Source organism: Pelmatolapia mariae, linkage group LG6, assembly GCF_036321145.2.
Source record: "Pelmatolapia mariae isolate MD_Pm_ZW linkage group LG6, Pm_UMD_F_2, whole genome shotgun sequence".
Lineage (NCBI taxonomy): Eukaryota > Metazoa > Chordata > Actinopteri > Cichliformes > Cichlidae > Pelmatolapia > Pelmatolapia mariae.
The window spans coordinates 30,751,550-30,766,383 of record NC_086232.1 but is presented as its reverse complement, the minus strand read 5'-3'; the positions used below and the strand labels follow the sequence as shown (position 1 = coordinate 30,766,383).

The 14,834-nt window shown below is 38.9% G+C and overlaps 1 protein-coding gene across 4 annotated transcripts in view; it reads right to left on the bottom strand.

Moving 5' to 3' along the window:
* Positions 1–14,834, bottom strand: part of prkcaa (protein kinase C, alpha, a) — a 133,520-nt gene that overhangs the window by 15,630 nt on the left and 103,056 nt on the right. For all 4 annotated transcript variants that reach the window (XM_063476571.1, XM_063476569.1, XM_063476568.1 and 1 more), the window contains 2 exons: positions 5,619–5,699; positions 3,918–4,025 (listed from right to left, as the gene is read on the bottom strand). In XM_063476571.1, the coding sequence (XP_063332641.1) occupies positions 3,918–4,025; positions 5,619–5,699 (189 nt within the window). The remainder of the gene's footprint in view (positions 1–3,917; positions 4,026–5,618; positions 5,700–14,834) is intronic.

Genomic DNA, 14,834 nt, shown 5'->3' with positions numbered 1-14,834 from the left:
GTCACTCAGTCCTGAATTTAAACTTGCAGGATTTTTATTGTCAGTTTCCTTGCTGCAAGTCCCTTAAGGCTGTGGGCTCGGTCACATCTAAACTAATGGCATGCATTCAGCTGGCAGAGTGCACCAGACAGCTGTTGACAAGGAAGAAAAAGTCATTTGCAGCCTTTTACAGGACTGTCGGTGACACCAAGAAAGCATCCTGCTGCAATCACATGGCTGTCACTATTAAAATGACACACCCTGAAACGTCCTTGAAATCAGCTGCTGGCTCACCACAGTATCAAACACTCAAACTTGTTCTGGATCTTGAGCACTTGAATAACTTTGCATAAGTGTGATGTGAAAATTACCATCAGAAAACTGCAAGTCTAGTGTTGACATTTCAGAGGAAACATTTGATCATCCTGTCTGCCAACTGTTAATGCTCAAACTTCAACAGCTCCACCACATCATGAACTGGCAGCAAACAATTTAGCAGCACGTTTTCCAAAAGTTTACATAACCTTGACGCCACCCTGCTGTTCCTGCTGAGAACATAAAATGGTTAAGATCTGACAGATTGGGCAGCAGGGGCGAGGTAGTTGAGAATTGGGAAGAAAAGTGAGAAAAGGAGAATTTGGAGCGATTCAAAAAGAAAGGGCATGATGTGTCTAACCGGGCAGGACACTCTATCATAATCATGATCCTTTAAAAACCAGGAAGTATCCAGCACATTTGATCTACTGAGACTACTGTACATCCAGATTAATGCCTTCTAAATTTAAAATAGCATTCCTGTTACCTTTTTAACCTAAATCTATCTTTTTTTTCTAAACCTAGCTTTTTCTGACTTTCATCATCTTCTCTTTCCTCAGTGGATTGGGCTGCTGTCAAGCACTATGGATATGTATATATATATATATATATATATATATCCATTGAGAAAAATCGCAGAAACCCTGCCCAACAGGGACTGGGACAGGGAATCGGGCTAAGACTAGTACAGGCACATATTTCTGCTTCTTCCACTTCAGAGGACAATACATTGGCTGTCACTAAATTCCAGTAAACCTACCTTACACTTAACCATTAGTATTACTTATTGAATTCCAAGTAAACTTAAACCAAGTCTTTTTCAAAGGCAGAAAGGAAGACAGGAGCCCAAAATACGACTGCAAACAGAGTTAAGTCCCCATAGAATTTGTATTACACTTTTGTGTGCAAACCCACACATACACAAAGCTAAGAAAAATAAAGGAGAAAGGACAGAGGAGGACAAAGAGACACAAGTGGAGTCGAGGGAGGGACGGGGAGACAAAGCGTATTAATGCTCAGCTCATTGACTTTGCATAGCCTCTGGACAGAAATAAAACTACTGCCACTTTCACTATTAAATTCACTGCAGGCTCACAAAAACATAAATGTGTGCGGTTCTGTTTCTCAGCACCTTCCAAGTATAACAAATAAAACGAGTTTTTAAATATAATTTTACTGACCAAATTTGATTTCAATGATATCTATTAACTGTCATATGCAATGTACATAAAATTCAGGTCATCCTCAAAAAGAACATGTATTGATAAAATTCTGTTTCTTTACATCTAAGGTCCAATTAATGTGCATGTTTTGCCTTCTTGTTTATTCCCTGATTGAATAAACTATAGCACACTCAGATTTGCACTGTGTTTTCATTTAATTCAGTGTCCTAGAAGCTCTTTTTATGATGTCATTGCTGTCAAACATTCTTGTGCTAAAATAAAATTAGGCACGCAGTATTAATAACCCACTATTTTTTCTTGCTTGACTTGCACTAACCCTATGTACCACTTACTTCCCCTCTGTGGAATCCAGAAGCTATTTACCAATAACTGCTGAAACAGACTTGCTAACAGTCCTGGTTAGTGCATTCTGTGAGGTCAGTGACCAACAAGGCCAGTAATGAGCCAACACAACAAATACTAAACTCTGCTCTACATGTTAAACATCTCCATTAAAATACTAACACTGTACATTGTCTCAAGTTACGTTTCCTAGTAACATTATTTTGAAATATGTGGACCAGAGATGTAGAGAAATGTGAAACACTCCTAATACAAAAGAAAAACATCCTAACAAATGTATTTGTAGAGAAATTGGTCTGAAATTACACAGCTTTGTATTTATGGCAGGCTGACAGAAAAAGAGGAAACATTTCTCTAGAGTCTCTATATTCTGTGCCCCCTTACTGATTTCTTAGTTTGTTGCATATTTGTCACCCTTATATGCATCAGATCATCATTCAAATTTTATTTATTAGACAGAGGTAACCTGAGTAAATACAAAAGACAGTTTTTAAATGATGATTCCCTGCTAAACCTAATAACTGGTTTTGGAACCCTTGGGAGCTGAAACAGCAAATAAAGGTTTGCAATAACTGGAAATGAGTCTTTCATCTCACTGTGGAGAGATTTTTGCAAACTCTTCTATGCAGAATTGTTGTAATTCAACCACACTGGAGGTTTTTCAAGCCTGAACACCCTGTTTAAGGAGATGCCAAAGCATCGCAATCTGATTTAAGTCCATGAACTGATGGACAGACATTCTCCTTCAGGATTTTCTGCTAGAGAGCAGAATTCATGGTTCCATCAGTTACAGTAAATCGTCCTAAAGCAGCAAAGCATCCCAGACCACCACACTACCACCACCATGTTTGACTCTTGGTATGATGTTCTTTTTTATAAAATACCGTGTTAGTTTCATGTCAGACATAACAGGACTCCAGCCTTTCCACAAATCCAGCTTTTGTCTCGTCACTCCACAGAATCCTCCCCACACACAAAAATCATTCTAATATTAAAATGTGTCTGATGATCTGAAATATGTGAGCGTGACAAATATGCAAAAAGTTAAGAAATCAGGAAGGGATTATTACATTTTCTTGGCACTGCACCCTTTAGTGTTAGTGTGTAAGCATGCCTCCTGATGCATGATAATCATGGCTGTAAATTAGAAACATATTCACTGTTTTTCAAAATTGATGAGACCGAAAGGACCCCTGAATAATTTACACCACAGACGAACCAGCTCAAGAGGGAATTCAGTTTGACAGTACACTTTTTCCATACAGTCATACCCAGTGGAACAAGTGCACATGTGTCTGTAAAATCCAGAGCCTGGTGATACAGTCTGACTTGTGATGAGTATATTGAATGATCCACTAGAATTTCTCTTCAGTATTTTAATAATATATAGGCCATAGACATGGGGACTGAGTGGGAAGAAGAAAGGGACTTTTAGATGAGTTCCCGGACAGTATTTAAAAGAGATCACATTTCATTCTTCCTGCAAAATTAAGCTTTACTTCTCATGGTCAGTGACGAATAATGCTCTTCAAAACCTGAAGTAGCAGTAAGAGCTTTTAGCCCTCTTCCAGGAGGTTCATTTATGTTAGCCTCAGTGAAGAGAGTGAAGGATGCAGAGCTTCAAATGCTGATTTACAGAACTGTCAGGGAAAGTGTGAAAGCTTCTCAGAAGAAACAGTTCCAAACAGGAGAATAAACTTGTTTCACATTGAATGTTTAGTTGAATGAATTTTATGAATGTGTTTAAAAGTAAAAATTAAAAAAATTAAAAAAGAACAACAGTTGTGTTTTTTTTTCTTTAGCACCAAACGGACTCATATATCCTCAGCTGTCCTTTCCCTCTTACCCAAACTGGTCATTTTGTTCCTGTTAAAAGGGAGTTTTTTCCCACTCTTAGCAAGTGTTGTCTCCCAGGGGGTCAGCCATATGCTGTGGGTTTCTTTCTACTATTGTAGGGTCTTTTCCTTGCAATATAAAGTGCCTTGTACGTTGGCACTATATAAATAAAACTTAACTCAACTGAAATATTTCTGACTTTCTGCTGAACCACAAAAACTGATGAATGGCAAATCATGTTTCATTGTCAAGTTCACCCACCCCTTTGCAGATAGAGACAGCTTCTTTGGACATCGACTTGGGGTAGGACACATTGTGCTCCATAATGGACTGGAACAACTCATCCTCATCTTCACCATCAAATGGAGGCTGTGAGTCAAAAAAGACAATATTAAGTGTGTTAGGACACACAACATAAATAAATGGTTGCTGCTCTCTAAACATTTGCAGTTTGTACTTTCTTTTATAGACTAGTAAACTCAACAGTTTTCTCTTATGAATAAAAAGAGAGCAGAAAAAAACAGTTCAACTGAACAGAGCTACGTACAAATAAAGACAACAACAAAACACTAAGAACAATAAAGATATGAAAAATTATTATTAGTGGAGAATAAGTTTCATAGGAAGACCTTGCAGGGAAAAATGGAGTGGATGACCCAGCTCTCTTCCCCTGCTCACTGGGTTGTTATCATCAGTAACCATAATGTGGGTGTTTTGACAGTCCATAAAATGAATTATTCGTCATTTCCACTCCGCTGGCCTCTTCGACTAGAGGTAGCCTGTCTGCGTCATGCCCCCTTTACCCAATTTCACACAAGGCAGGGACAGAGGAAGGGAACGTCTGAATAAAGTCTTTGTTAATTGTTTAACAGCCACTTGCTCTCTGAGTTAATTAGATTAACGTAAACTATACAATTATGCTTTTGCATTTACTCTGGGCCTTTTTAAAGATGCTTCACTTTGACTCAATAATGTCTTAAAGTGATTTAAAGTCATTTTTGTACTGATTCGTTGATGACTATGACACTATGAATTGTTATATATATTAATAAACAGTGCATTAAGTTAAAACAATTTAACCAACGTGTGGACCTTTATCATTTTCAGACTGATGCTATATTAGCATAACAGTAGATAATTAAGCTTCCCAAACACATCAGGGGTCAAAAAAGTTGGGTCAAGTTAGAAAATTTTACTGGCCTAGCTTGCACACAAATTATAATTTGAAGGAAATAGAAAGTCTTAACTAGTAACTCCAGATGCAGTACATGAAAACCTCCTCAGAAAACTTCATGTCCACCTTCTGTTGACTTGCACTTATTCTAAAAGAAGCACTTCTGTACCAGCCAACAGGTTATTGATGTGTTCACCTGAAGAATATTGACTATTGTCTCCTAGCAGCACACCATGCTGCATCCATAAATAAACAAGAACAGTTTCTAGTAGTACAGTAAAACAAAAAAGAGGTCCGAAACAAGCTCACCATAAGAAGACTTGAACCAACCAGTGTTGTTTAAGAGTAGAATTATGTCAAAATACTTGTCTGTCAAAGGGTTTGATGTACTATTATAATGTCATTTAGTGCTTGCCAGGTTTTCACTCTCAAAATGCGATGTTTTATGTTATTAGGATTTGAGTTATTGTTCACAAAAGGACGGTAAGCCATAATATTGTGACTGCGTAAAGAGATTTATATATGACTCTAAAACTAAACCTAATACATTAAAAGGTGTCTATATTAATATACCACGTGTTTATGATGATCTGGCGTTGAGATCTTTACTAACCATCACCATCTGAATTCATTTAGACACCAGCAGAGCCGTGCTGCTTGTAAGATATGTGGGAAAAATGTAGGTGTGAGCAATCTGTGAGAAACCTTGTTTCTGTGTGAAGGTGTTAGCATTTTCTGTAGACAGCAAAGTTCCATTGTTAAGGTGTATGTGGGTTTGTACCACTTACCTGTCCTGCCAGCATTTCATAGAGCAGAACTCCATATGCCCACCAGTCTACAGAGCGACCGTATGGCTGATATGCTATAATCTGTGGAGGAAAAACAATAGCAAAAAGTTTAGCTCAGTTTAATTTAAACAAGAAGTCTCTGTTTAAAAAAAAAAAAAACAGGCCAAAGACAAACACTGACCTGTTGTTTTTCAAATGCATGGATAAGATTTGTAAACCTGAAGTTTAGTCTACACTAAACCTCAACCTTGTCACTCGGTCACAGTTTAAAATTTATCAGATAGAATTTCACTTTTTTATAACATTTGATTCTTTCTGCTGGAATGATTTTATAAATACTCTTAACTTTGAATCCACATTTTTGATCGCAATCTGTAATAAAAGGCTCTACAGCCTAATATTTTCAGCTATACTTTAAGAAGTTGAGGTATTTAAGTTCGTCCATTTTGGTAAAATATTTATTTTTCAAACTACAAGTTTGAGAGTAAGAAAAATATCATTAAGCTAGATCACAGCATTGTAGCAGCCTATTAAATATTCTCTAAATATTCCAGTACACACTTTATGAACTAGAAACTTAACTTGATATTTTGTCTGTGCCCTTAACCTATACACCATATAAGTAATATCTGTGAACATGTCTGCAACAATGAATGATAAAGATGATGTAATTATTAGAAAATTATTCTTCTGCAGATCCGTGTCCCTACAATACAAGCTGCATGAATGTGTATTAGTAGCCTTAGTTGCTATATAAAACCACTCAAATTCACATCTACATTTTTACATATTTTTCACAAAAGGCACTTTCAGAATATCCTTGATGAGATGCTGGGCAGTAAAGAAAAAGGACAAACTGAATTCCTGTTGAAATTCTACCTACATACATATAAAGTTTGACAGCAGCTTTTAAAACAATTACTAATAAATTAAAAGCTCACAGACTGGATGTCTATTTGTTTTCCTCTTTGTTCCATAATTAGACAGACACGAGGTAAAGTTTAAAGCAAGAATATGATCACAGCTATAAAAGCTGCATGAACCCTGAGTCGCCTACATTTTAAATTACCTGCAACAATCAAATTATTTTTTGCTACAGCTGAACAAAGACGATAGGAAGCTCATATCTTGTGACAAGAAGGGAGCACGGGGCGCGTGGGACAGAAGCTGATAACGAATTACACAGGAGTATTCATATGCCAATTTATAAGACACATGCTCAGAGCTACAAGAGCAGTTTTAATACAAAGTTGTAGCATCGGATGAAGCTGAAAACTGTTTTATACTTTTCCAAACAATGTTTGCATATTAAAAACACTCAACATTTATATTTTACTTAAATATTTGTTTTGTGAAGATAGACTACAGCTCAGGCTGCGGCATAAAACACTAAGAGTGTATACGTCTCCAAGGGGAGCTCTTAGGAGGCTTCTTTTGACTGTGACATTTCCTTGAATGACAGAGAGATCCTCTGGGTCACACTGTCATGGCTAAAGGTTAATGCTTTCGCCTGTTCTGGCCACAGTAACGCCACCCAGAAGACACACACACTGTAGTTAAGCTTTACACTCAGTGACACATCAAATCGTTGCAATGGTTTGATGAAACATTAACAAGCAGGCATATTGAGATTAAACATTCATGTACATACATATAAACGAGAAACACGAAAAACAGGACGATTCTTTGTAAATAAATAAGCTTCGGTGTGCAACATGAGTGCTGGCGTACTGCTTTGCGTGCTTTCCTGAATAACTTCTGACCTCTGCTTCACGCATGCCGCCCTGGGACACTCCTCCAGCTTAGTGCCACAACACATAAAAAAGACTGGACACCATATTGTACGTGAGAAAAGGAAAACTAACACAAAAAATAGAGAATGTATGTACTGTATGTACAGCAACACACAAATATAGTGGACGCATTTTGTCTAGGTGGGTGGAGGCAGATCAACCTTGCATCGCAACCTTCACTGCATCACTTTAATGACCCTTGCCTTTCCCACAGGAGTCCACATACCTACACAAGCACACGCAGGTGGACAAACACCCCTCCAGCTCTGCACTGCAATGGGATTTTGCTGTCCTGAGGTTTGAATACAGCCAGCTGGACAAATAGTGTGCCCACATGTTTACCCTCACACAAAAGTCAAACACGTGCATAGACTTGCATGCATATAAATGAATGTGAATGTCGCTACAGCTCTGGATGTTATAAAAAGGAAAAAACCCATTAATACAGCACAAAGATAATATCGTGAGCTGTGCTGTCACATTCAGTTTTTTGAGTATTTCCAGTGTTTGTTAAAAGATAAAGTACTGTGTTTACAAAGCAGCCATGTCATTACTTTTTCATAGTCCTTACACATGAACGCCTCTTATATTAGTACGTCAATACTTGACTCTGGATATATCCAGAATGGATCTTGAGCGTAGCGCAAACAACATGGAAACCTTGCAAAACCTTTCACACGGTCATGTAATTCTATAAACACGTTTTGCAAATCTCCCAGTTTTCACAACTCTGCAGACCGCGGAGATGAGGGTTATTTTACTCATGTTGTTTAGCTGCTGCTGTCTGAAGCTAACATCCTGGGACAGAGGTTGACTGCTATCACATATACTCAAGATAAGCTGCCAGCTGAAGCGAATAGCTTCACTCAGCTCGGGGAGATGATTGCTGTTTTGAATAAACAGATATGAGCTGCACACCTATGAGTAACTAGAGGAACTTCAAGACGTACTGCGTATGTGGAGCAGAAGATTGAGGTGTCAGTAGTACATAAAGTGCCTTTAATTACACCTAATTCTGTCTTTTGTCTTTTGTTTTCTGCTGGCAGGAAAGCCTCTTTTCCCAACAACGATGTTTGGATTGACACCTGGAATGACAGGCGAGCTCAGGTATCCTTTTGAATCGAACTTTTTTTTTTATCCCAAATTGCTTAATTTTGATTAGGCACCAAAACTATTTGATTAGAAGAAGATGAATATGGGTTAAAATACACACTTAACAACATAAGATTAAGGAGAAAATGGAGCTCACCTACTGGGGTACTGTGTGGTACTGTCGTAACTCTTAATCAGTGGGCTGGACAACGTGCAAATAAGGTCCTTTCCTATTATTTCCAGGAGCTGTATGGAGTCACTTGTCCTTTCTTGTGTCCAAAGTGTGAAGCAGATTAAATGAACTGTCATTGATCGAGTTAGTGAATATGTGGGATTCGCAATTATGTATCCTTTCATTTTTTAAATCTATCCATAACTTATTTGATTAAAATTCTCTCAGGAACACTTTAGTGAACGTAGGATTTTTATGCAGTAATGTATATTTAATGGCATTGCAGTGTTCTGGAAAGTCAGCAGGACTCCCTCACAGCATACATCAGAGATCAATGCCATTGATTAGGTCAGAAATAACATGAAATGTGTGGATATGGGTGGTGGTGAATATGGGTTGAGAAACAACTCTATCCAGACTGAAGTACAACACAGTCAGCGGTGCTCTCCTGACTCAGTTCCTACAAAGGTGAGAGGAGGTGCCATATGAGAGGAGTTGAAAAATAAAGTTGATGAAAAATAAGGTTGATTAAACAGCTGCAGCAGTGAAAGAAGTGAAGACAACGACTTAAGGTAGCCAGGGTTCTACATCGACAGGAAGGATGAAGTTTATGTTGTTATATATTTACTGTTGCAGCTCTACTTTCTTTACTTTCATTAACATCATGTTTTTCTTTTGTCAACGTTGCACTTTCAGCTGTTTAACAGATTCTCGCTGTACCTAAGAAGGTCATCACCAACCATGCTGATAGTTATGACTAGCTAATGTAACACAGTTGTTTTTATATAAGGGCTCAATGCCGCCTACATACTACTTGGCCTCTTGTTTTCTCTCCTCTTCCATTTCCAGTGTTCGATGAATCTGAGAAAATATGGATACTGTTGACCTTTCTGAGCCATTTCTCACTCTTTCTTTGTCACTGCTAAGGTGCTACTTCCCAAAGTAGGTGGGTTGACTAATTTCACTATATTACCATTTCACCATCTTGTTCTATGTCGTCTACACTTGCTGATAACCACTCAAATATGGCAAAAAACCAAAAATACTGCACTATGTTTTTAAACGAACGGATGCCTCCAATCAAATAGTTTCGAAATGTTTGCTCGCTCCCAAAAATCAATGTCAAACTGAATAATGTTTAAATGATGAATATGTGCATGTTTAAGGAGGCATGAAGCACGGTGCTATGAGAAGGTGAAAAGTGATAAGCTTTAATCCTTGGCTTTCTTTTGTGCTATGGTGAGAGGGCAGGAAGGTGCAGTAGGGAAAAGACCATTTCCCTGATCATGCTTCAGTGTTTTAATGAGCTCAAGGGTCAAAGACTCCACAGTAAGAGGAAACCTCCTGGTAAAATCCCTGAGCCTGTCTGTTCAAATCCTTCTCCCTGCAGGAAACATCCCAACCTTCGTTCTAACCCAACAACTGCCAACAAATTCACTCTGTTTTCACTTAAGGTTTGCACTTCCACTGCTGAAGTTATTCAATATGCATGAAAAAGGAATCAGTCCTTATCCTTGTAAACAGAAGCTCTATGAACATTTACCAAAAAAATCCCAAAACTCATTTTTGTTTTCTCATCAAATCCCTTTATTGACCATGGGCCCACCGGCGGGCCCATTTTACAGGTAAATTTGAAGGGCCGGTCAATAAAGGGTTAATTATGAAATTCTACCGATTTACTAAAAGGGAGCAGTTTTAGCTAACATAGTAAACTAGGTTAATGCCAGCCAGCACATCACCGAAGGACCTATTGTGACGAAGCACATTTGTTCCACTGTGTCACTGAGATTTGACCTCCCAGACTCCCTTGTATAGTTGTGTGCAATAAGCAGTTTAAGCGTGGAAAGAATGAAGACACATCAGGTCAATGTAGCAAGGAGATCTGCAGCCTCATGTCGGCTTGTATCATTGGAATTAAAACAGAGAGGAAGAGAGACAGAAAGAGGGAGGGAGAAAAAGGGGAGGGATCGATTAAAAAAAGAGATCCAGATGGCATACGTACAATTAGATATGGGATGTTTTGTGCTCATTAGTTATGAAATCAAATATGTAGATACCCATAATCTAAAAAGGGGAAATTGTTGCTGTGTCTCATGTGATTAAAATACTATAAAACATGATTTATTTTATTAGCAATCATTACGACGTTGAAATTGGAGAAAGAGATGGTAAAAGTCGTAAGACGGCAGAGGAGTCAGGGAGAAAGTTGAGATTCGGTGAGATTAAGACAAGCAGAAAGAGAAAACAAGGAAAAAAAATCAGTAAGAGACTGTTCAGATCAGTTTCAGGCCATCTGCAGAGAGCTGCACTAATGTGGTGCTGCTGTGACTTTCTGCCCTTGCCACCCATCGCCCGTCTGCAACAACACCGGCGGACAAACACAGTTTCAGGCACCGTGACCTTGGTAACCACCTCCGAACTCCGAACCACCGCGGTAAGTTTAGATCTTCAGATTTCCACCTAATCTGTATGCTCGTCTACCTTAGTGTTTGGAAAAAAACCTGATACCTGCATTAAGTTTTCACTCATTCTGCCAGGCAGCCAGTGATGGAGAGTCTGTGCTCTCTTCCTGCTTTATATTTTGCTTGTTGTACCAAACCCTGCAGCTGGGAGAGCTGATTCACTGATCATGAGTGAAAGAGGGCAGGAGAAAAAAAATATTTTGTCTTTTCTTTTAGATGCTTAAACACGTTAAGTGTTTAGATTTTATAATTTGTCAGCATATGTGTATTCATTTATGCACCTCTGCTCGTGACCTGAAGAGCCTGTGTTTCTGAGTATATTTTGCATGTGTATGTGTGCTTGTGCACGGGCATTGCTGCAGACATCGCTCTCCCATTAGTCCTAATGCTACATGACAGTTCTGGATCAGACTGCTAGCTATTCAAGGCTACTCTGCTCACCACAGACACACACATGCAAATGCACAAAAGTACCAACCTATGCCCCTATAACCCTTGCTCTTCATGCACAGACGTGCAGTACAATGCACAGTACCACCCTCACGACCAACACTGTTACAGGGTGCTACATGAATATTTGCTGTGCCGTTGCTGCTGTATCCCTCTGAGGGATGTGTGTGCTGTGGAGCAGATCAGCGCACATCAGACCTTGTTTTAGTGGTCTGTTTTTGAAAGCATTTCTTGGTACTGTATGTGCCTGTGCTGTGGATGGTTTCATTCACTGAGGATATTAATGAGCAGCCTTGGGGTTTACATGAGCATCCTACGGTGCAATATAAACAGCACCTTTCACGTGATCACAATGAATTGTGAGCTAAATTCAGTATTGAAATTCCATGACTGTAAAGGCATGTGAGAAAATGCAGTTATATGAAAACCTTGAATATGTGAATTCTTTGGTATCCCTATAATAAATCCTGATCCCGATAATTTAGCATCGTTTCACAGGCACAGCCTACCTGAGTATCATTGTTGACTATGTCCATCTCTTTATGACCACAGTGTAATCATTTGCTGATGGCTGCTTACAGCAGAGTGACGCACAGTGTCACAAAGTTCAGATCATCTCAAACTGGTTTGACACAGTACAGTCACCAACCCTCATTCCAACAAAGCACCTCTGAGATGTGGTGATATGAGAGATTCACATCATGGATGTGCAGCCAATAAATCTGCAGCAACTGTGTGATGCTGTCAAGTCTCCATAAACCAAAATGTCAGAGTAATGTCTCACAAAGGCGTTTCTGAAGGGAAAAAGGAGTCAAAACCCAGCAAAAACAACGTGTATCTATAAAGTGTCTGGCCTCTTTCACCTGCTTTAACTCTGTTGCCAGGAGGATGATGTAATTAAGAGCAACCCTATTGAAAAATTGCAATGTAGTGTAGTGTATATGCAGTATAATGTAGAAAACAGCTGCACAAGAAAATTTTTTACTCCTAATGCTAAACCTAAAAGATAATCTAGAATTCCTATAACATTTTATTGCAGTTAAAATAAATAAATAAAACGACAGACCTAAACTGCTGTCTGGACGTTTTCAGGCTGCCACCTTGTCTGCAGCATCCTCACATATTCATGCTCGCTGCGTTTGTCTCATCTGCTGCATCTTTCTCTTTTTCACCTTCTTCTTCCCCCCCTGACTTTTTTCTCACTTCTCACTCACTCTTCCAACCATGGATGGAATGATTGTGTGAAACTACTAATAGCTCTTTTTCTGAAAAACACTAGTTTGGGGTGTTCGGTAATTGGCCAAGGGTTTAAATTGGAATTAGAGCTGCCAAAGCATGTGGTCAGATGACACCTCTATCATGACTCAGGGTTGCTATTTCAATCCTCCAACTTTTTGAAGAACAGCCACAAAAAATATCTAAGCAACAAACTTTTCAAAGCTACAGTTAGGTCTGTAAATACTTGGACAAAGGCACAATTTTTGTCATTTTGCCTCAGTGGACCCCCTACACTGGATTTTAAATCAAACAAGTTGTAAGCGATGTGCAGTTTTTCAACTTTGATTCAAGGGGTTTAACAAAGAAGTGCATTAACTGAATTACAGCCATTTTTATACACAGAACTTAACTATATGCGCCTGTTACGATCTGACAAAGATTTTTTCTTGTAAATAAATGTATTTACTTCATGAAAATATGGAAAATCTAAGTCTTAGACACTCCATTTTTGTTCATATGTATGGTTTGTAGTAAATGAATAATGTATCTTACATTAAATTCTCTCTGCCTTTGTTGAAATGTCACATACTGACACATTACAACAGAATATCACCTCAGAGACTGAAAACTGGGTTTTCTTTCACGACTCAATTTATAATAAAACATTCTGACACCAACTGCTTTGCACTCCAGAGACGCGTCAGCAGAAAAGTAGACACCCTTTTCCTCCTGATGCCACACCGCACTCGGGGACGACTAGAGCACACAGGAAAACAGCCTGTGTCAGGCAACTCCGTAGCCTCAAATACTCTCCTGAAATGGACCCATTATGAAGTCAATGTTTTTTTGATTCTTTCCTTTTATGTCAAGTTACAGTGTGTTTTGTCTGTCTGATCCTTCGCCTCTCTTCCTTGCTATCTCTTCTTCTCTGTGTCAAAGTCACTGAGGTGTAAAGTCACATCAGTGTGAGCATTCCTGCCAGACGGGAGCGACCGATGGCTGCCTATATAGGTCAGAGTAAACAGAGCCAGCAATAAATGTGTTCCTGAACATATGAGCGTGTGTGTGTGTGTGGGCAAGCTGCAGGATAGCAGTAAAAGTAAGGCATCCTGTCACCTGTGTATTGTTAACCAGGGACCCACTTCCACAAAGAAATAAACTTCCTGACTGGTGGATTGTATTTGAGCTCCTGTGTGTGAGAAAGTGTGAAAACACTTCTCATCTCACAGTTGTCTCATGCATATACAAAACTGCACTAACACAGCAACAAAGTTATACAATCGCAATATGTAATGTTGTATGGATTGCTGACATAACCACTATGAGGGACTCCCCTTTGGGAATCCTCTGTCAAGAATTCCCAATGTAACCCATATAAAATGTGTCACACAAGAGAGGCTTCGATATCATTAATAAACATACAAAGAACTTTATAAATCCCATATTATGCTTTTTCTGTTTTTCCTTCCCCTTCAGCTATTTTTTTTTATCAAGGCTGCACCAAAAGAAATTCTTCAGTCACATCTTATCAGAAAACACGGACGCTGAAACGGAGCCCTGACTTTTGTTCCATTACTCACCTACGTCACTATTTAACATATCAGTATAATGGCCAACCAGTGGCCAAGCTGGCATTACATCGAATAGAACAAGGAGTTTCCACACCTAAATCCAGATGCACCAGGCTGCATTCCTTCTTCAGTTAGAGCTGCTTTCATTAATGCCATCCCTATCAGCTCAATCATTTTCTGTAAGATGGTAATAAAATTTGATAAAACTTGATGAACTCTCTAATTGTCTCGGTGTCCTTCATCTGAAATGACCAACAGGTGTTTTCTCAACCCGTGACGTGTCCACATTTGACATCCTCTCTTTTCCTTCTCTATTGTGTGTGCATTGGTTTTTTCCTTTTTCAGAATAAAAGACTTCACTGAATGTGACTTCGTTCCAGACAGATCAGTTGCACCCCACCCACTGAAAAGCCTGACATCACAAATCACTACAAAACTCATTAGACAAATCTTTGAAC